This window comes from Phyllobates terribilis, unplaced genomic scaffold, assembly GCF_046119375.1.
Source record: "Phyllobates terribilis strain yellow unplaced genomic scaffold, ASM4611937v1 Scaffold_9__5_contigs__length_417890890, whole genome shotgun sequence".
NCBI classification, from domain to species: Eukaryota; Metazoa; Chordata; class Amphibia; order Anura; family Dendrobatidae; genus Phyllobates; species Phyllobates terribilis.
The window spans coordinates 329,996,090-330,018,986 of NW_027362769.1; the positions used below are offsets into that span (position 1 = coordinate 329,996,090).

General features: G+C 46.4%; 1 protein-coding gene across 2 annotated transcripts in view; it reads left to right on the top strand.

Annotated features, from left to right (window-relative positions):
• The window catches only part of DNAH3 (dynein axonemal heavy chain 3), a 487,274-nt gene that overhangs the window by 59,875 nt on the left and 404,502 nt on the right, over positions 1-22,897 (top strand). Inside the window, exons 3-5 of one of the 2 annotated variants that reach the window (XM_073647962.1) lie at positions 3,848-4,070; positions 10,598-10,673; positions 17,699-17,879. In XM_073647962.1, the coding sequence (XP_073504063.1) occupies positions 3,848-4,070; positions 10,598-10,673; positions 17,699-17,879 (480 nt within the window). The remainder of the gene's footprint in view (positions 1-3,847; positions 4,071-10,597; positions 10,674-17,698; positions 17,880-22,897) is intronic. The other variant, XM_073647963.1, reaches the window with a different exon arrangement.

Sequence of the window (22,897 nt, forward strand, 5' to 3'; positions counted from 1 at the left end):
GAAAACCGCAGATGTTGTGGACAGAGCTGAGCAAAGCGAAAACCGCAGACGCGGTGGACAGAGCTGAGCAAAGCGAAAACCGCAGACGCAGTGGACAGAGCTGAGCAAAGCGAAAACCGCAGACGCGGTGGACAGAGCTGAGCAAAGCGAAAACCGCAGACGCGGTGGACAGAGCTGAGCAAAGCGAAAACCGCAGACGCGGTGGACAGAGCTGAGCAAAGCGAAAACCGCAGACGCGGTGGACAGAGCTGAGCAAAGCGAAAACCGCAGACGCGGTGGACAGAGCTGAGCAAAGCGAAAACCGCAGACGCGGTGGACAGAGCTGAGCAAAGCGAAAACCGCAGACGCGGTGGACAGAGCTGAGCAAAGCGAAAACCGCAGACGCGGTGGGGACAGGGCTCTGTACACACGGAACAGACTAGAAGGGAAAGGCAGAACCAGATACCCACAGGGTACTTGCAGAGAAGTAGCGAGTGGACCAAAAACTCACAAACGGAAGTACAGTGACAACGAGCAGGAGTTAGGTACGAGTTCAGACTATGCAGAAAAAGGGAAAGTACGGACATAGAGAAAAACAAAACAGGCTAGGAGAGTATTCAAACAAGAACAGACACAGCAGCAAGATACAGGAGTGGGTACACACAGGCCTGGAAATACAGCCTCCAGGATAGGCAGAAGACAACAGGCTAGAAGATAATACAGACAGGACACAGTTCAGACATGGGAACTGATACCGAAGGCAGGAAACATAAACGGGACCTGGCATATCAGTGACCAAAGGCCAACTGACAGAACACAATGCTCAGGCAGGGATTCATTGGAGCAGCTGCATTAAATACCAGATGGCAGACAGCAATAGGCTGAGGATGCACAAGTGGTGTGTCTGCAGCAGGTACAAAAAGCAGGAAGTGATCGGGCGCCGCCCTTAAGCAGCAGACACAGAGGCAAACAGACAGCATGGAGGGAAGCCAGGCTAGCAAACTGGACTGGAGATCAAGTGCGCGCTCTTGCACAGTGGGAGATGGACCACTATGCAAGGACGCCGCCAGGTATGTTACAGGAGACATGCGGGGAGAGACTGGTGGACGACGGCCGTTTCACGTCTCTATGATTGGACCCGTAGAAGCGTCATAGAGACCAAAATAGCCTGTCTCTCTTCGCATGTGTGCTGGTCCGGCCACATGACAGCTAGCAGACACGGTCCTGTGCGCAGCCATGTCTGCTACAGTAGAAAAAAGAGAGGGGTCGCTCACTGGTCTATTCGGGTGCTCTGAAGAAAAGAGTAATATCAATTGCAAAAAGAACTTCGGCACTCCATACATGAAAATATAAGAAATATTGTATCTAGACTAATGTCACTTTGAAAAATGAAGGTTTTTTGCGCATAATTTGGCCAATTTATGTGTGCCCATCAACCACGACAAGGTCACCTTCGTATGATGGGAAACTACGCTACGCTACCACTGGATATGCCACTCTTGGGCTGTAAGCCTGTATGGACAATATGTCTTTGCTTGGGCTTTTAACCTACAATGTATGGGCTGGTAGAGCTAGTTAAAACCACCTGTGACTGAATGGGAGGGACACATGGTCAGAAAAAAAGGCTGTCAAACTTCTAATAGTGTGAACACGTACCTGCTGCAATGCTCCAGGAGCGGGATCCCAAAAATGATTAATAGAAAAAAGAGAGGGGTCGCTCACTGGTCTATTCGGGTGCTCTGAAGAAAAGAGTAATATCAATTGCAAAAAGAACTTCGGCACTCCATACATGAAAATATAAGAAATATTATATCTAGACTAATGTCACTTTGAAAAATGAAGGTTTTTTGCGCATAATTTGGCCAATTTATGTGTGCCCATCAACCACGACAAGGTCACCTTCGTATGATGGGAAACTACGCTACGCTACCACTGGATATGCCACTCTTGGGCTGTAAGCCTGTATGGACAATATGTCTTTGCTTGGGCTTTTAACCTACAATGTATGGGCTGGTAGAGCTAGTTAAAACCACCTGTGACTGAATGGGAGGGACACATGGTCAGAAAAAAAGGCTGTCAAACTTCTAATAGTGTGAACACGTACCTGCTACAGTGACATCACGCAGTGAGCCCTGCACTGCTGCTTCCCGCTGGAGAGGGGCTGGATGGGAGCGTGACTGCATGTGCGTGTGTGCGTGACTGCATGTGAGACAGCGTGTGTGTACTATATATAGGGAGCTACGTGCGGCCTCATACTGTATCTAGGAAGGCTATGTGTGGCCTCATACTGTATCTAGGAAGGCTATGTGGGGCCTCATACTGTATCTAGGAAGACTATGTGGGGCCTCATACTGTATCTAGGAAGGCTATGTGGGGCCTCACACTGGATATATGGAGCTACGTGCGGCTTCATACTGGATATGGGGAGCTATGTGCGGCCTCATACTGTATCTAGGGAGGCTATATGGGGTATCATACTGGATATAGGGAGCTACGTGCGGCCTCATGCTGGATATAGGGAGCTACGTGCGGCCTCATGCTGGATCTAGAGAGCTACGTGCGGCCTAATACTGGATCTAGGAAGCTACATACGGCCTGATACTGTATCTGAGGAGCTACGTGTGGCCTGATACTGGATCCAGGGAGCTACGTGTGGCCTAATACTGGATCTAGGGAGCTACGTGCGGCCTGATACCGGATCTAGGGAGCTACGTGCAGCCTGATACTGGATCTAGGGAGCTACGTGCGGCCTCAAACTGGATGTCGGGAGCTACGTACGGCCTCATGTTGAATCTAGGGAGCTACGTGCGGCCTCATACTGGATATAGGGAGCTACATGCGGCCTCATACTGGATATAGGAAGCTAAATGGGGGCTCATACTGTATATAGGGAGCTATGTGTGGCTCATACTGTATATAGGGAGTTATGTGGGGGTTCATACTGTACATTGGGAGCTATGTGGGAGTTCATACTGTATATAGGAGGATTATGTGAGGCTCATGCTGTATGTAGAGGGCTTTGTGGAGGCTCATACTGTATATAAGGGGCTATGTGGGGCTCATACTGTATGTAGGAGGCTATGTGAGGGCTCAGACAGTATATAGGGGGATGTCAGCATACTTAATTATGCTCGATATTAAGTCATAAAATTTATGTAAAAAAATAATTGTAATTGATATGTTAATATTAATATTGAGCCAAATTAATTTCAGCCTATTGGTTCGGCCTCCACAAAAGTCACAGTCTCTCATGTGGCCCCTCGGGAAAATTAATCTCCCACCCTTTCTTTATTTTATATAGCGCTATGTTATGTATGGTGTTGTATGTACACGGGGGAAAAATTTGTGCGGTGCACTATGCACGCCGCTATCTGTCGTTTTCCATCTACAGAAGTGCACCAGAGCACCTGTACGTTACTCACATGACCTATCACATGATTTATCAAAGGGGATCATGTAACATGTCACGTGATACATCCGGTACCTGGGGGGAGGGCCACGCCTCCTAAACTGCCCAGGGCTCTGGCTACTCTTAATCCACCTCTGACAACAACCATATTCTTTACACCCTGGGAAATAGTTTCCTCCCCACCAGCAGCGATGATTATTCTGAAGGAAATGAATTTAAGATCTTTGACAATATTTTTCAGCTGGTGGTGTAAGGAGTAGTTGGATGTTAAGGAAGGATCAAACATCTGAATGTTCAAGAGTTTATTAGTAACCGTCTGTAGGTTTGAAAGCATGCAATGCCATATAATATTCCTTTTGTCACAAAGTCATATCAGATACATGTCTAAAAGTTACTTCTTAGTTCTGTAATGTTAAAGAACATACCTATATCCACCTTATTCGTTTTTTGTATTTTTAGCTTGTTCTTATGCACAGTATCTACCCTCCACTGATGCAAGGCAAATCATGGACCCTGGCTGCTCCATTCAAAGAACAAAGGTATCACCGTAATCCCAGTAACTCCATAGCCAATAATTACTCTCCGACAGCTCGTGACCTGAAGCTTCCAGAGATGTCAAAGAAGATTGCATCTCCTAGGCCAAGCACAGCAAAGATGTCACCTAGACTCAGAGCCGCCTCACGTATCCTTTACATTGTTAGAACTTCAATGAAAATGTCCTTACTTACAGTACAGACCAAAAGTTTGGACACACCTTCTCATTTAAAGATTTTTCTGTATTTTCATAACTATGAAAATTGTACATTCACACTGAAGGCATCAAAACTATGAATTAACACAAGAGGAATTATATACTTAACAAAAAAGTGTGAAACAACTGAAAATATGTCTTATATTCTAGGCTCTTCAAAGTAGCCACCTTTTGCTTTGATGACTGCTTTGCACACTCTTGGCATTCTCTTGATGAGCTTCAAGAGGTAGTCACCGGAAATGGTCTTCCAACAATCTTGAAGGAGTTCCCAGAGATGCTTAGCACTTGTTGGCCCTTTTGCTTTCACTCTGCGGTCCAGCTCACCCCAAACAATCTCGATTGGGACTGCGGAGGCCAGGTCATCTGGTGTTGCACTCCATCACTCTCCATCTTTGTCAAATAGCCCTTACACAGCCTGGAGGTGTGTTTGGGGTCATTGTCCTGTTGAAAAATAAATGATGGTCCAACTAAACGCAAACCGGATGGAATAGCATGCCGCTGCAAGATGCTGTGGTAGCCATTCTGTTTCAGTATGCCTTCAGTTTTGAATAAATCCCCAACAGTGTCACCAGCAAAGCACCCCCACACCATCACACCTCCTCCTCCATGCTTCACGGTGGGAACCAGGCATGTAGAGTCCATCCGTTCACCTTTTCTGCGTCGCAGAAAGACACTGTGGTTGGAACCAAAGATCTCAAATTTGGACTCATTAGACCAAAATACAGATTTCCACTGGTCTAATGTCCATTCCTTGTGTTCTTTAGCCTAAACAAGTCTCTTCTGCTTGTTGCCTGTCCTTAGCAGTGGTTTCCTAGCAGCTATTTTACCATGAAGGCCTGCTGCACAAAGTCTCCTCTTAACAGTTGTTGTAGAGATGTGTCTGCTGCTAGAACTCTGTGTGGCATTGACCTGGTTTATAATCTGACCTGCTGTTAACCTGCGATTTCTGAGGGTGGTGACTCGAATAAACTTATCCTCAGAAGCAGAGGTGACTCTTGGTCTTCCTTTCCTGGGGCGGTCCTCATGTGAGCCAGTTTCTTTGTAGCGCTTGATGGTTTTTGCAACCGCACTTGGGGACACTATAAAAGTTCGCCCAATTTTTCGCACTGACTGACCTTCATTTCTTAAAAGTAATGATGGCCCCTTGTTTTTCTTTACTTAGCTGTTTTTTTCTTGCCATAATACAAATTCTAAAAGTCTATTCAGTAGGACTATCAGCTGTGCATCCACCAGACTTCTGCACAACACAACTGATGGTCCCATCCCCATTTATAAGGCAAGAAATCCCACTTATTAAACCTGACAGGGCACACCTGTGAAGTGAAAACCATTTCCGGTGACTACCTCTTGAAGCTCATCAAGAGAATGCCAAGAGTGTGCAAAGCAGTCATCAAAGCAAAGGTGGCTGCTTTGAAGAACCTAGAATATAAGACATATTTTCAGTTGTTTCACACTTTTTTGTTAAGTATATAATTCCACATGTGTTAATTCATAGTTTTGATGCCTTCAGTGTGAATGTACAATTTTCATAGTCATGAAAATACAGAAAAATCTTTAAATGAGAAGGTGTGTCCAAACTTTTGGTCTGTACTGTATATATGGGTTGTTACTTGTATGGGTCTATCCACTGTGAGCATGGAGTTATTAATATCTATTAAAGGGATTGGACAGTTTTATGTTCATTTTAAAGGGGTTGTCTAGTTCTTGCCCAAGCTCTACTGAATCCCTGTTTCCCTATACTCACTTCCGGTGCCGGCACAGTTCCAGCAGTGTGGCACTGGCTCTCCCAGAGATCGCGTGACAATGTGATCTCTGATGTCAATCAATGCTGGCTTCACTTTTCCCTCCTCAGTTCTGACTTCCTCCTAATGTCAATTACATCCATAGGAGAGGAGAGAGAAGCCAGTACTAATTAGCCCCAGTGATTGTGTGACTTAGCAACCCCTTGGGAGAGTCCATGCCGACACCACTGGAACAGGTGAATATAGGTGCTATTGTTTTATGGGATTCAGAAGGGATTGTCCGAGTAGTGGATAACCCCTTTAACAAGGGTTTTGATTTTGTGGCCCTTACTAATATTTATACATTTCACAGGTTCTCTCTTTGTGAAGCACCATTCACTTGTTAGTGTTGCCGTCCTCACAAGTCTTCTGTTCTTGCATTGGTAATGGATGCGGAAGCATGTGAGCCGATCCGTCCATCAGCCTCCTAAAACATGGGCATGGGGAAGCTGCTTTTCAATGGCAGGAGGATAATAGACCTGTCTGGTCAAATGCCCCTATTTCAGCTATCAGGACACATTTAGTCGGCCGTATAACACGGACAACAATCGCATCGCAATACTAGGACTGGCCGGTGGCTCTCCTGACCCGAGCGTGACAGCTACATAGAAATACATGCTGTCACACTTGGGTCAGGAGAGCCGCCGGCCAGTCCGAGCATTGCGATGCGATTGTCTTCTCAGTGATGTCACCCATCTGCAGACTCTCCCTCCCGGTTATGCTGTGTAATCCTATGGAGCATCAGAATGAGGACCCATAGGCTTTCATTGTAAAAAAAGACATCCAGCTCATGCATAGAGCACAGAGTGAGCCGGTTAGTCACAGTTGCAGTGACGTCACTGAGAAACAGAAAAGAACGGTGATGGACACCGGAGAGAGCGATGGTAGGTGACATTTAATGAATAAAAAATGTAATGAGACTGCTACTTGAACTACACCTTGGTGAAAATGGTGATAGACTTTTCTATTACACTTTTTGTGCTGAAGACTTATGTGCGTTGGGGAAGTTTATAAGTTTATCTTTACTATGACATGAAGACACATTTGGAAGAAATATTTGTTCGTACCGACCTTTTATTGAATGACTTCCATTACATTCAGTTAGGGCTCTGCAGAGCCAAGTTCTCTGCAAAGTAAAAACTTGGAATAACCCTTTTAATAAAGACTAATTTCAAAATGGTCTAATTTTTTATTTTTAATTCCATTGAAACAATAGAAAAATAAAAATAGTAAGTTTGTGTATGCAGAATTTCAGAAGATTTTCTTTAAATCTCATACCATTATTAGTAATAGTGTCTTACACTGCCTAATTCAATAGTGTCATATATGGCCAGAGCAATTTTGCAATTAGGTGCTCATACCCTTATTGCCATGACTTGCACATCTGACTATCATGGGTGTGGCATGTGTGATAGACAGTGTTTCTGGATCCAGCTGTAGAAGGTCATTTCGCTTGGCTCTGCAGGCGCCTTCTTGATCTTTTCATCTCTGTAGTGTAGTGATATCCTTCTCCCTCTATGACCTAGCCATGTCCTCTATCTTCTGCTGCTAATTGATACACCCTTGCTGGATATTTAAATACCTTCAGTCTCTCCAAAGAGTGGCCGGTGATAGCTCTATTTTCCTCTGTCCATGCTTGAAGCACTATTAGTCAGCTAGTGTCTTCTTGGAGTTCCTTTGGAGGATAGTTGGCGTGATCTCTCTGGTGTCTTCTCAAGCTAAGTGTATTCCCTTGTCTGTTTACCTGTTCGACTTTAGTTGCAGTGGGGGCTGACTAGTGCTCACCCCCTCCCTATCCAGGGCCTATCGCTAGGGGCAGTCAGGGATTAGGTTTCCTGCTCGGCGATAGGTGCGGAACCTATTTAGGGATGTTAGGGGAGTCAGGGTGTTGTCAGATCTGCCTAGGAGTCTCCACTCCCCATTTCCATAGTGTTTGGTCTTCCTCTCCCTCTTCCCATCATTGTGCACTTAGTCCTCCCCTCACCTTGCGTGACACTGACTTACCTGTCCTTCCATTTGGATTAAGTTTGGATTTTGAGTTTTCAGCCACCCACAGCTACTTAGTCAGCAATTGCCCCGCTGCTTTAAAATCCAAACACTCAATTAATGAGACCATAAACATTTTGAGATTGCGACGTTGAAGGCCAGAATGTGTAAGGCTTCACGTGGAGGTGACTCTGTAGGGTGCCATATTTGTTCCTAGAGTAAGCAATACTTGGCGAGAATGCCTCCATAATATGTGATGGATTATATCATGATTTATTTTTTTAATTTCCATGGTATCCATGGGAAAAGAAAATAACTAATTAAAGGGAACCAAATGCCAATCCCAGGATAGTCTCCTGATGTTCTCCTTGCCTTAGGATGAATTAACCTTGAGTTGTCAGTCGGTAGATTTCTCTATGTCATGGAAGGAGTTAAGTATGGTTTTCCGGTGGTGTTCTCTGCAGAGACATATTGCGTCATCTGCTAGAAAAGTGAATTAATGTTTTATAAGCATATCCTCAAAGACATTCCCGCTGATCTGCCACTGCAGGAATAATTGAAGGAAACAGAAAGTCTGCCTTGAGCCAGAGTCTTTTTTTTTTTTACAGACACCTCCGTCTTCAATATTATTACCTACAAAACGTGCGCTCCTGAGATGTGTTATTAGAAGTTTGTTCTTATAACGTGCACTACAAATCACCATGGCTTTTTAGGCTGTGTTTTATTTACCTCCACTGCTGTCATCCAACAAACTAAAATGTCTGCTGGTGAAAAGTTTCTTCTTTATACAGTTTAAACAAAATAGGTCAAATAAAAAAATACAGAAGATGTATACTGTATGAGTGTAATAAAAATACTAAAGAATGAAATAAGTATTATGATTAATCAATCTATATTGCAGATATCCTCCCAAGAACATTGTAGTTCTAGACTATTATAGGATTCTCAGTTTAATGTGGGTGGCCCCATTAAGGATTCTCATCTATCAGTTGAGAGAACAGAAGAGCTTCTCCCGCTCTGGAGGACTCAAAACATCCCTCTAAATTAATTTTGATGAGGACTATGTAATGTTTTATTTCTCTTGTGGAAGCACTACAGGAAAATCAAACATTTGATGTTGGATTCCTTTACAGATTAACAGTGAGGTCACAACGATGTGATACCCTTTAGATTATCAGCAGTGATTCATTTAAAGGAGCTGTCTAGGACTATATATTTTTTTTACTACAAACCTTAGAACTAACAGGTACGCACATGGTCAAAATTGATCCCATAGATCTTAAATTTCTGAATAATATGTGCAACTGTAGTCACAGGCATATCAAACTGCTTTGAGATGGTCTCATAACCTTTACCTTTAACATGCTTGTCTATAATTTTCTTTCTAATCTCCTGAGACAACTCTTTCCTTTGTTTCCTCTGGTCCATGTTGAGTGTGGTACACACCATGTCACCAAACAGCACAGTGAGTATCTGTAACCCTATATACAGGCCCACTGACCGATTACAAGATTGTAGACCCCTGTGATGCTAATTAGTGGACACAACTTGATTTAACATGTCCCTTTTGTCACATTATTTTCAGGGGTACTATCATTTCTGTCCAGGCCTATTTCATGAGTTAATTTTTTTTTTAAATTCTGTGGAAGCAGGGTTGAAAAGCAATGACTGACTTTTATTTGTTCATTTTTAATTTACTATTACTTTTGTCAGATTCAAGTTATTTCTGTGACCATTGTGGGTTTTTCTTTCATTAAACGAGGGGTACCAACAATTTTGACCACGTCTGTATGTAGAGGTCGCAGACCGATCCTGCTGGTGATTCAGTCGCTTCTGCTGATGTCACGTCGACAGAGCAGTGGCTTCTCTTCCGTTTTTCTCTGTTGACAGGGCGTGACAGACAACATCATACTGACTGATCTCTGGCTCCCTGCTGCCTAACTGCGGGTAGCAGACTGTCAATCAGCAGTCGCGTCCTGTCGACAGAGCAGCCCAGAAGAAGAAGAGCTTCACTGTTGAAGCTTTGACCAGCTCCCGGTATAACAGGCAGGAAGCTGCCTACTGTTGCTGTTAGTTGCAAACTGTTGCCTCTGTTACCAACTACCTGCCTGTTAATTTTTAGGCCCATAGTAAAATAGTTATGGACAACCCCTTTAAAAGCAAACAACCCTATTAGGGAACTATGAGTTAACAGAGAGGATCTGTCATAAAAGATCCACATTAGTGGAGAGCCAAAAAGATTCTCCCACTCTAAAGGCCCCCATAGATTTTAGACACCGGTCTGTCGAACGATGGTTCAGCTAGCAGCTATATCACCTAACTTTCCCATACTTAGAAGTGCGGCTCGGCTGTATGCCTGAAATCATGCTGCCATTGTCTCTTACATGTTGCTCATGTATCCTCCATCAGATTCCCTTTAATACAAGCCTTGGAATTGATATGATGACTTTCCAGGGATATTAGTTGCAGATTTGTGACCCAGGTTCCCTCCCATCTACAATCCTGGTCCGAATGCATTGTGATAATTGATGTTGATCAATTGGAAAATTATACTTTATATTGGTAACATAAAAAATAAAGTAATTTTATAATAATAATAATAATGTAAGCTGCTATGGCTCATATCTTCTACGGCTTGTTCGTATGCTCTTTCCTCTGTAGGTACAAGCTGACGGTTTCCTTAACTAATAGATTCAGCTTCAAAGGATGTTTCATGCCTTCCGAAAAAGTTGAAATTGTCTCCCAGGAGCAAACATAACACTGATAGGTAATAAAGCTTATCTCTCATAGAAATGCTATGCTTCTGTAGGCTCCTCTGAAGACCCATTATACACATAGGAGCATAACTCTTGTGAGATAATTCCTAGAATCATATCATATATTATAACAAATTGGAGATAAACAAATCAATTTATATAAAATTCGGCATGAATTTTTAGGAATTTTTATGATTTCAGTGAATTTGGCAAAAATGTCTGCCACTATTTTACACATTGTAGAAGAATGTCTCAGCCAGTGAAGGCTCGAATGGCCTTGAGGGTGGCTGGACGGGCTTCTCCACATTGTCTTGCAGCTCACCTCACGAGTTATAACACAGTTAATCAGTTGACATCAGCCCAGGTGGTGACTGGTGACATCTTTACACTAGGTGACACCTCCTACATATCCTCCTCAAAGAACATCTCCCCGTCCCCAATAGCAGCAATTCAGAATGTTGTATGACATGTAACACCGGTTGGCTCCCGCTAACTACAATTATGCAGCTTAGTAAGTGACAATGCCAAGAACATTGTGGCTGCCATGCGTTTGGGCAAATTAAATCATGCGGTCTGCAACTCTGCATGCCTCAGGTGCTCAATTTGATCTTGCACATTTTTTAACAAATATAATCCCTTGAACATGGTCATGCTCATGGCCAGGAGAGTGTATGGGCACTTCAACTGTTCTTATGTGGCATAGAACGGCCTCCAGAATTTACAATGAAAGCGGGGTATGACTGAGCCCCATATTATTTTCGACACAGAACGATGGATTCAACACTACATATGTTAGAGTGTCTGTACAAACAAATAAGCTGGAGCTTGTGTTACCCTGTGATTCTCCATTGGCAGGTAATGAGGGACGTATGTCCCTTACTCAGGCCCTTCGAAGAGCCTACAAATTTTGTCGGCAGGAACAACTGTGGTATCATCGATCCCACTTCCACTTTTTTCTAAAAATCAGTATCTTATGGGCACTGACTGGTGTGAATGTACCCGGCAAGCCCCTGAGAAGGATTCAACACTGGAGCAAAGCTGGCCAAAAAAGGCAAAAGCATTTAAAAAATAAACAAACATGGTTTCCTTGACTAGTATTTACTTTACCTTCTTTCTTCATTGACTAATGTGAATTGCCCCGTAAGCCTGCACAGGATTGGTCACAAAAGGCGAAGTTTACAAAAAACAAATTCACGGCTTCTATGATTACCATGTGTTACGGATCCGGGTGGTGGAACCTCTGTGCTGTGATGCAAGGAGGGACCAGAGGGGCGTAACTAAGTGCCTGCCCGGACCGACCGTGGCCACACGGTGGGTTAGTCGACTTCGTGAACCAAGGAGGGACCGGGAAGGTGAACCAGGTGCCACTCTGGGACCGACCTTGTGTGAGAGCAGGCGACTCCCACGGGACTGATGGCTGAAGCCGACAGGCACAGCAGATGAGCACGGCTGGTAGACAGGCAGATGATGCGGGTAGGCAAGCAGGCGGGCACGGCAGGTAGACAGGCAGGCGGGCACGGCTGATAGGCAGGCGGTCTCGGCTGATAGGCTGGCGGGCTCGGCTGATAGGCTGGCGGGCACGGCTGATAGACAGGCTGGCGGACACGGCTGATAGACAGGCAGGCGGGCACGGCTGATAGACAGGCAGGCGGGCACGGCTGATAGACAAGCTGGCGGGCACTGGAACCTGAGGGCTGAGGAGAGTGTTAGCACACAAACCATGACCTTGCACAGGCACCTTTAAGAGGGAGGGAGTGCACGCGCGCCCTAAGTACAGTGCCCGGGGAACTGCACGTGGTGTGCGCACCCCGGGCAGATGCAGCAAAGACGTCCTCAGCGGAGACCGGAGCTGGAGTGGTACCTGGATCGTCAGAGAAAGGATTAAGGACAACAGGCTTGAGGAGAGACACATGAAAGGAATTGGGAATCCATAAGGAGGCAGGGAGTTTCAGCTTGTACGCCACTGGATTTATTTGGTTCAGAATCTCGAATGGACCGATGAACCGCGGGCCCAACTTGTATGATGGTATCTTGAGACGGACATATTTGGAGGAAAGCCAGACCTTGTCTACCGGACGAAATAGAGGGGGATCCAGACATCTCTTATCAGCATGCTTCTTCATCCGCTCGGAGGACTGAAGAAGCGCAGATCTAGTGTCTTCCCAAATCACCAAAAATTCACTGACGAGAGACTCCGCGGCAGGATTGTCCACTGAAGAAGGGACGGGAAACGGAATTCAGGGGTGTCGACCATAAACCACAAAAAACTGAGACTTAGCAGAGGACTCACTCACATGGTTGTTATAAGAAAACTCGGCCCAAGGCAGCAGAAGTTCTACCCAATCGCTATGGTGAGCATTGACAAAGTGCCGAAGAAAACTGGCAAGGATCTGATTAATACGTTCCACTTGACCATTGGACTGAGGATAATAGGCCAAAGAAAAGTCCAAAGAGACATCCAGCAGCTTGCACGTGGCTCCCCAGGAGTGAGAAGTGAACTGAACTCCTCTGTCCGAGACAATGTGGAGGGGTAAGCCGTGGAGACGAAAGATGTGACGGATGAAGTCCTTAACCAGCACAGGTGCGGACCGAAGCCCAGGCAGAGGAATGAAGTGAGCCATCTTGGAGAAGCGCTCAGCGACCACCCATATGACGGTAGAACCGGAAGATACCGGAAGATCAGTGATGAAGTCCATAGCAATGTGTTGCCAAGGCGCAGAAGGCACGGGGAGAGGAAGAAGACGACCAGCTGGGAGGTGCCTAGGTATCTTGTTACGGGCCCGACAAAATCCGCAACATCCTTGCGCAGGGTGGGCCACAAATAATGTCGGGCAATGAGCAGAAGCATCTTCCTCTGGCCGGCATGACCAGTCAGTTTGGACGAATGACCCCAGAGTAAGACCCTCTTCCAATCCTGAGCCGCTACAAAGGTCTTACCAGGAGGTAGATGAGACAGGTCAAACGGAGCAACAGTCATTATTCTGGAGGGGTCAATGATGCATAGAGGCTCCTCCTCTTGGTCGGTAGAGAGAAAAGAGCGGGATAGAGCATCAGCTTTAATATTCTTGTCTGCCGGGCGGTAATGGAGAGTGAAGCTGAAATGAGCAAAGAACAAATACCATCTGGCCTGACGCGGATTTAGTCTTTGGGCGATCTGCAGGTAAGCGAGGTTTTTATGGTCAGTGTAGATGACCACCGAGTGCAGAGCCCCCTCAAGCAAGTAGCGCCACTCCTCCGGTGCTAATTTGATGGCCAGCAGTTCTCGATCACCTATGGAGTAATTGCGCTGGGACGAAGAAAAGAGTTTGGAGAAGAAGCCGCACGTCATCATTCGCCCCGGACTAGGATTTATGGGTGAGCACTGCTCCGGCCCAGGAGGAAGAGGCATCAACCTCCAGGAAGAACTGTTTATTGCAATCTGGACGATGTAGCACTGGAGCGGAGGAGAAGACTTGCTTAAGAGAGACAAAGGCACTTTACGCCTCGGAAGTCCATTCCCTGGGATTTGTTCCTTTACTGGTGAGAGCAGAGATGGGAGCAGTCCGGGAGGAGAAATGAGGAATGAAGAGGCAGTAATAGTTAGCGAATCACAGAAACCGCTGAATAGCCTTCAACCCCTCAGGTCGGGGCCACTTTAAGATGGCAGACACCTTCTTGGGATCCATCCGCAGTCCAGTCTCAGAGATGATATACCCCAAAAATGGTAGGGAGGTCTGCTCAAAGAGGCATTTCTCATACTTAGCATACAGGCTATTCTTCCGGAGCCGCAATAGTATCTGACGAACATCCCACCGGTGAGAGGGCAGATCAGGGGAGAACACCAAGATATCGTCCAGGTACAACACCACGCAGGAATACAGGAGATCTCGGAAGATGTCGTTTACTAACTCCTGGAAGACGGCTGGAGCATTACAGAGACTGAAGGGCATCATACGGTACTCGTAGTGACCATCCCGAGTGTTGAATGCCGTCATCTACTTGTCTCCCTGGCGAATCCGGACCAGATGGTACGCCCCACAAAGATCAAGCTTAGTGAAGATCTTCGCGCCTTTTAGGCGGTCAAACAGCTCCGAGATGAGAGGCAGGGGGTACTTATTTTTGATGGTAATCTGGTTTACGCCCCTATAGTCCATACATGGACGAAGAGAGACGTCTTTCTTTTTGACGAAGAAGAATCCTGCTCCAGCCGGAGAGGTGGATTTCTGGATAAATCCCCTAGCAAGATTCTCTTCTATGTATTCAAACATAGCACGGGTCTCAGCCAGCGACAAGGGGTAGATTCACCCGCGAGGAGGTGAAGCACCAGGTATTAGGTCGATGGGGCAATCATATGGCCTATAAGGTAGTAGTGTCTCTGCCTCTTTTTTATCAAAGACGTCCGCATATGACCAGTAGGGTGCCGGCAGGCCAGGTAGGTTAGCTGGAGTAGACGGAGATCGAGCAGGACGAACCAGAACCAGACAGGACTTATGACATTCCTGACCCCAAAGGAGCACCTCACCCGAGCTCCAATTCAGGACGGCTCATGTCTCTGTAACCAAGGCAGGCCAAGCAAGAGGGGATGAGAGAGACCGGACAGCACGTAAAAGGAGATCTTCTCCGAATGTAGCATTCCCACCTGAAGAGTTACAGGCTCAGTGGCAAACAAGATGGTCTCAGAGAGAAGCTTTCCATCCACAGAGGAAACAGCTAAAGGATCAGCCAGACGTATGGTAGGAATCTGGTAATGCTCCACAACGGCCTGTTGAATGAGATTCCCTTAGGCTCCGGAATCCAGATAGGCAGTCTCGAAGAAGCGGGTCTCATCACTGGTAACTGAAACAGACAGAGTCAAGGGCGGAGAGGAAGAACTTTTGCCTAGGACGACCTCTCGGAGTGGTCCTAGTCACTGGAGTTTCCCGGTCTCACCGGACAGGAGCAGATTTGATGCTCTATACTGCCACAGTAGAAGCAACTCCCCTCGGTGCGGCGGATTTCCTCACCAGACTTGACCATGTTAACTTGGTCTACTTGCATAGACTCTGGAGAAGACACCGGAGGGGATGCTGGTTGCGAGACTGGCCTATTCTTACTGGTCGTCTCCTTTGAACGCTCCTGAAAACGGATGTCGATCCGTGTAGCTAATGACACCAGGTCGTCCAGAGAGGGAGGTATGTCATGACCGGCTAGCTCATCCTTGATCCGTCCGGAAAGGCCCTCTGAAAAGGTGGACACCAGAGCCTCATTGTTCCAGGCAAGTACAGATGCGAGGGTGCGGAGACGCACGGCATACTGTCCCACAGAGAGACTCCCTTAGTGGAGTCGGAGAAGAGAGAAGGCAGTCTAAGATTTTCATCTGGGCTCATCGAACACCTTCCGGAAAGCCGCGAGGAAGGCCTGGAGGTCAGACACCAGAGGATCCCCTCTCTCCCACAGAGGGTTAAGCCACGCCAACGCCTTTCCGGTGAAATGAGACATGATGAGCGCCACCTTGGCCCGGTTGGAAGCGAACTAGTGTGCCAGGAGCTCAAAGTGCAGCGTGCACTGATTAATGAAGCCCCGACTTAAGACAGGGTCACCACCAAAACATGGAGGAGCATAAAGCCGGGGTTCTAAGCCGGATGCCACAGCACCACTGGGTTGAGGTGCGGCCGGAGCGGGTGCCGCTTGGTTACAGACGGACATAGTCAGGGTGGACAGCACGTCCAAGCGAGAGTTGACTGTCCGCAGATAGGACAGGATAGTATCCTGTTGGGATCTCTGGTGAGTGACATCTTGGTACAGGTCTGAGAATGAAGGAGCCTGGGAGCCACCGGATTCCATGGCCTGTGCAAACTGTTACGGATCCGGGTGGTGGAACCTCTGTGCTGTGATGCAAGGAAGGACCAGAGGGGCGTAGCTAAGTGCCTATCCGGACCGACCCTGGCCACTCGGCGGCTTAGTCGACTCCGTGAACCAAGGAGGGACCGGGAAGGTGAACCAGGTGACACTCTGGGACCTACCTTGTGTGAGAGCAGGCGACTCCCACGGGACTGATGGCTGAAGCCGACAGGCACAGCAGATGAGCACGGCTGGTAGACAGGCAGGTGATGTGGGTAGGCAAGCAGGTGGGCACGGCAGGTAGACAGCCCTAAGTACAGTGCGCGAACCCCGGGCAGATGTAGCAGGGGAGCCGGAGGATGCCGGACCGGGATTGCCGTGTCTGCCCAGCAGGAGGCAGAGATGCCGAAGCTACACCATGATTCTCATTTTTGAAAAAAAAAATAATATTTTTTTTTGCATTGACTAGTGTGAGTTCTTGTGCTCCTGGTAATGAAAAGGGAACATAAAAGGCTGTTGTAGTGTTATTCTTCGTCATTATCTCATATAATCGGATAGGGTAATCGTCCCAGGATTCAAACCCTGATTCTCCATTATCCATGTTCTGGAAACCATGGTAGACACAGAAAAAAAACTAAAAAGTTGACAGGACAGAAAGGGATACAAGAGTGAATGGTCTTCATCAAGTCCTGGCTCCTTCATACATCATTTTTAAAAATACATAATCAAACAGGTTTGATGTGGACCACAGACCTAGGCAGGTGATTTCTTAGTAGGCTTGTGTGCAGGAAATTTCAGCCGTTCTCGTAGACTTGCAGGCAGTGACGGAACCGTCTAAATGATCACAAAAAGGGATAATTTTTGGATCATTTTTAATTTAAACATGCCGTTTTTGCAGTGTTAGCAAACAGGCTGTTGTAGCATCCATCTACCCATAGCTATTTATGTTGAGGTTGCTTTGACATTACTAAGGCTGTGTTTGCGCTAAAGTGCTTGAAAAGGGTTGTATGCAGCGTAATAGTCGTCAGCGTAATAGAGTGTCATAGGCGTTATTTCAGGCGAAGCTGGCAAATTCTAATTTTAAAAGATTTGCTCATCTCTAATAACAATATCTTCTATGATATAATTTTATTTATGGATAAAATGTGGATGGCGTGTAGATCGTACATTGAATAGGTATTATTGTTATAATTGCTCAATATGATGGCTAGAAAGAATTGCCTTTGTTATTATGCAGATGGATGGCCAGGTATAGCTCTTTAGATCCTCTGTCTGTAGATGAGAGCATACAACAGACAGAGTCCATGACCTACCCAGAGAGCAGACCCATTACTCCGGAGGAACAATTACAGATTATGCTGCAGCATGAAGAAGATACGGATAAAGAACAGGAAAAGCCGACTCAAAGAGACTTGGAGGTGAGTGGGTATGAATGGCAGCATTATGAATGGGGCAGTACACGGGGACCTTCTGCACGTGTTCTACCACCAAATTCTGTCCCATAGCTCAGTTTCTCCATAGATTTTTATCATACAAAATGCAAGAACACATTTGCCCTTATTTAAAGATTTGAGAAATTTATAGTTAAAGACAACCTGTCACTGGGAGAAACGTTTCTTATCCATGACATCTTTTGGATGCCCTTTAAATATGATACTTGTAGGTGTCCCTGCTGCAAAAATCACCCAGCTAAGTATACCCTCTAACCCTCTGCCTGTCTTCAGATCCGCTGAGCGAAGCTGATAGGGCTCACATGTAAAACTCTACCTTTCCAATGTGCTGAAACGGCTCTAAAATTGGAAGAGTAATGTTGTCAGAGTGGAAAAGTTGGCTGCCATTAATTTATTTGCTGTCCTCTGTTGCTTCCACTTATTGGACAGCATCTACTGAGTCCACCTGGTTTTCGCTTAAAGCCCACCTAAAGATGTCCTCTTCAAGATTGCAAGACACAAGGATTTTGCTCACCTCTGTAACATCTTGCTATGTACATTCATAGTCATAGAAATAAATAAATACAAATAATAAATATAATTAGAAATACATTAATAAATGCCTTTAACGGAAATGTCTAGTCAGGTTTTTGCCACATAATCTCAGAGCAATATCCAGTAGAGAAAGAGACCCTGATTCCAGTGATGTCACTTACTGGGCTGTTAGCTGTCATTTTGATAAAACACTGTTTACCAGAAGAGTATCTCTAGACACTAGTAAACCTACTGCCATATAGTCCTCCCTAGTCATGAGCTCTGTATAACCCTGCCCCCTCCACTGATTGTCAGGGGCAGCAAAAACCTTTTGACAAATTAGTTAGCAAATCATACTCCTTTTGTATATGCGAGATAATTAATATAGAATTAAAATGGCCTTCGTGGTTTTACACTAACAGAAACATGTTCTACAATGTGAATAGGACAGGTGTCTGTGAGCATCTGCAGTAAGAGGCCTTCTGCTGTGACCTGGATATAACCTATACCACATTCAGACAAGCTATCTCTAGGTCAAATCAGCAGTTAACAGGGTGGATAGCAGTGTGGGCTGTCTATTCTTACCTCAGCACTCTTGGTATCTCCAGTATTAGATCAGATAGATATGGGGACAGGATTATAAGCAGCCTCTTCTTACCTCAGCACCCCCGATATCTCCAGGATTAGATCAGATAGACAGTGTGGATAACAGTGTGAGCAGCCTCTTCTTACCTCAGCACCCCTGGTATCTCCAGTATTAGATCAGATAGACAGGATTGAAAGCAATGTGAGCAGCATCTTCTTACCTCAGCACCTCTGGTATCTCCAGTATTAGATCAGATAGACAGGATGGACAGCAGTGTGAGCAGCCTCTTCTTACCTCAGCACTCCTGGTATCTCCAGTATTAGATCAGATAGACAGGGTGGACAGCAGTGTGAGCAGCCTCTTCTTACCTCAGCACCTCTGGTATCTCCAGTATTAGATCAGATAGACAGGGTGGACAGCAGTGTGAGCAGCATCTTCTTACCTCAGCACTCCTGGTATCTCCAGTATTAGATCAGGTAGACAGTGTGGACAGCAGTGTAAGCAGCCTCTTCTTACCTCAGCACTCCTGGTATCTCCAGTATTAGATCAGATAGACAGGATGGACAGCCGTGTGATCTGTCTCTTCTTACCTCAGCACATCTGTTTTCTCTAGTTTTAGAGTAGATAGACAGGGTGGACAGCTGTGTGATCGGCCTCTTCTTATCTCAGCACCCCTGATATCTCCAGTTTTAGATTAGAGAGACAGGGTGGACAGCAGTGTGAGCAGCCTCTTCTTATCTCAGCACCCCTGGTATCTCCAGTTTTAGATTAGCTATGTGGTAAGTTTGAAGTTTAAATTTGAGGTGACAGACTACATATAAGCTTTACAGCTTAATGAACAGTAACTTGTTAAGGAGATTGTCTGGTCATATATTATTGATCTGTTTCCAGGATATGTCATCAATATCAGATAGTTAGGGGTCTGAGGTAGACCAGGTGTAAAGATTCGACAGAGCTGAATTGCACAGCTCCATTCCATGTGTAGCAGCATGTGCACAGTATTGAAGTTCAGATCCTATTTCTTTGGTGCCAGGTACTGCAGATCAGCCCCTATTTATTTGGTTCCTGGAACTGCAGATCAGCTCCTATTCCATTAGTGCCAGGTACAGCAGATTAGCTCCTATTCCTTTGAGTAGAACCTGATCTTCAGTACATGGCAGCAGCCACTACACATTGAGCGGAGCTGTGCACTGAATCTTTGTTCAGTGTTTATATCTGGTAGCCGCAGCTCATATGGTGGGGTTGGTGGGTGTCGGATCCCCACAGATCTGATATTGATGACTTATCCTAAGGGTAGGTTATCAATATCATATGACCCAAAAACCCCTTTAAAAGTGGAGTTGATGATTGCTACATCTGAAGCTGAGCTATGGCTCAGGACATGTTGATTTCCTCGGTGCTGAGTTTGCACCCCCGGCAGATATGCTAAGTTTTATGATGTATCTCATATTAATCTTGCAGGAAGTGAATGCGCAAACAGAAGTTTCCTTAAGAAGAAATATTACATAATCAACAGATACTCCCAAGAGAGAAATCTGCATGATTATAACTGTTCTTAACTAGAAGTGAATTTACATAATGAGAACAGCTCTTCATTTGGGGGAAGCTCGATACACATCACAACAAGGCAATAAGATCACAGCATCAGCTGCATATTCAGGCAGGAAACAGTCTGCTGGGTCTCCGACAGTTTGCATCCCGAAAAATATCATTCTCATTTACTGCAATCAATATCAGTGAAAAGTCTATATTCTTCTTATTATTTCTTCCCTTATTATTTCTTCCCTTGTGGGTGATAAAAGCAGTGAATTATTCAGTTGCTTCTACCAAGGCTGTCACTAAAATTTCCCATACTGCAGAACAGAGAATCTTAACGATTCTGAAAAGTTACCATCCTCCACTAATATATGGTTGTGTGGCACCCCTGAGGGTTCGGTCGCCACAGAGGTACTGCACCTCACCCAGAGGTGTGGTATCTCCTTCTCTCAGGTAAGGAGGGAGTGCTGCCCGGAACCCCAACACCCGCATTCAACACTACACTGCTCCAGCCCGGCTGGAAGGGCAAGATGCAATGTGTTTCCTGCTGAGCCCTGTCCCTGGCTGGAGTGGGGGGAACCAAAGGTAGGGGGAACCAGTATTGAGTGTGGGTGGAGGAAGTAGAGTAGGGGAGCACCAGAGTAGGAGGTATATAATGGGAAGCCATCTTAGGGTGGCAGAGCAGTCAGTGAAAGGAGAGAGTGAAGACAGTCTGGGAGCAGAGTCTCTTTAGGAGCTCTGCTCCACAAGTTGGGGCCTAGTGATAGAGGCCCAGGAGGGGAGCAGAGGAGAAAGGCTCCGATCTACAGAAGGGATCCCAGGGGGTACGGCGAGTGCAGGACGGCACCCGTACGCCCCGAATCTGCCAGGTGTCAGAGGGATCAGGCTGCAGGAAGGGAACCGGCCCCTGGACCAGCCGTGTTACTCCAGGTCTCGGCTGGAAAAAACGGAGGCTTCTGACTTTTATAGTGCAGTTGCCACAGCCTCATCTTAGTCACCGTGAGGGTCAAGCAGGTCCGGGAACTCCAAGTTGCCCAGAGGGACTTCAGAGCACCCGAGTAGGACTGTGAGTGGGGAAGCGCAGGGCTGGAGGGAGAAGACCCAGCGTGAAGTCGGTCTAGTGAGGAACATAAGAAAGCGGGGTTCCGTCAGGTGCTCCTGACCTACCTGAGGAAGAGCTGAACCCCTGTTCTGGTGAACGCAGTGCGACGTGGGAGGCTGACATCCGTGCAGTGTACCTGTGGAACTTACATGAGAACTGTGAGTAAAAACTCGGATGACTGCACTGCACTGCCTCCGTCAGTTATTTCAGCTGCGCCATCTCACCCTCTGCACTACAATGCCCAGCATCACCACCATCTGCACCTACACTGCCCCGGGGGCCCGCTCCACCTGTGGGGAGCAGAAACATCCCAGCTGCCATCCCATCACCCCCCGGAGGACTGCAGCAGCGCTGGTAATCCTTACCAGGTACCACAGGTGGCGTCACGAACACTTCCTAAAACTACAAACCCAATATAAATAACATTCCCCTTTTTGTTGACCGCCCTGGGCCACGGACCAGGCCAGCAGCCGTGACATATCCCTTTTTCTCAACGTCCACCGGCCCAGCACCGAGTACCCCTGGAGGCGCGTCAGTTGTAGTATCACTTGGCGCTTATTCAAGTGAATACATAGTCAAAACTGGCCTTCTAGAGCCTGCCCTTTATTGGCAGCTCTCCTCCCTAGATCATAAAGAGGAAAATGGGCTCCAGGCCGTTGACCCTCTTCTTTGACATCTATTTGCCCTAATGTAGAATTGGCGAGGAAAGTAGTTTCCCTCTGACACTAAAAAGGGGTTAAAAAGCATGTTCCCAAAAGTTGGATCTCTCTAAGCTGCAGTTAGATCCAGTTAAGGGGTTAGCTGGGAAAATGCAGCCCAGTAGAGGGAGGGGTAACCCAGTGCTATTGTTGAGCACAGGAAGTGAACAGTTCAGTAGAGTACAGTACTAGAAGGAAGACAGACAGGCTCCATATACTGGCTGCTAGGGTAGTCATGGGTCTAGTACCCCAGACAGTGGATCATCCGACACAAGAATCCCTTCACAGGAGTCCCCTTAGCTGGCCTGGGAACCTCGAAAGTGTTGTTGGGGACCTAGGGGCACATTCTACCTGCAGGACTGCAGAAGAAGTTAGGTCTCAAGGCTAGTACGTTGAGAGAACTCAGATCCGGATATACTGTTGACGCGCCCCCTGGGCCATATTCTTTAGGGGGAATATCCGGAGCCGGATCAGATGGGGGTTGTAGTCTTCCGAGTGGCTGTGACCCGGTCCGTGCCCAGGGTGTCAAACTCAGTTGTATGTGGCAGTC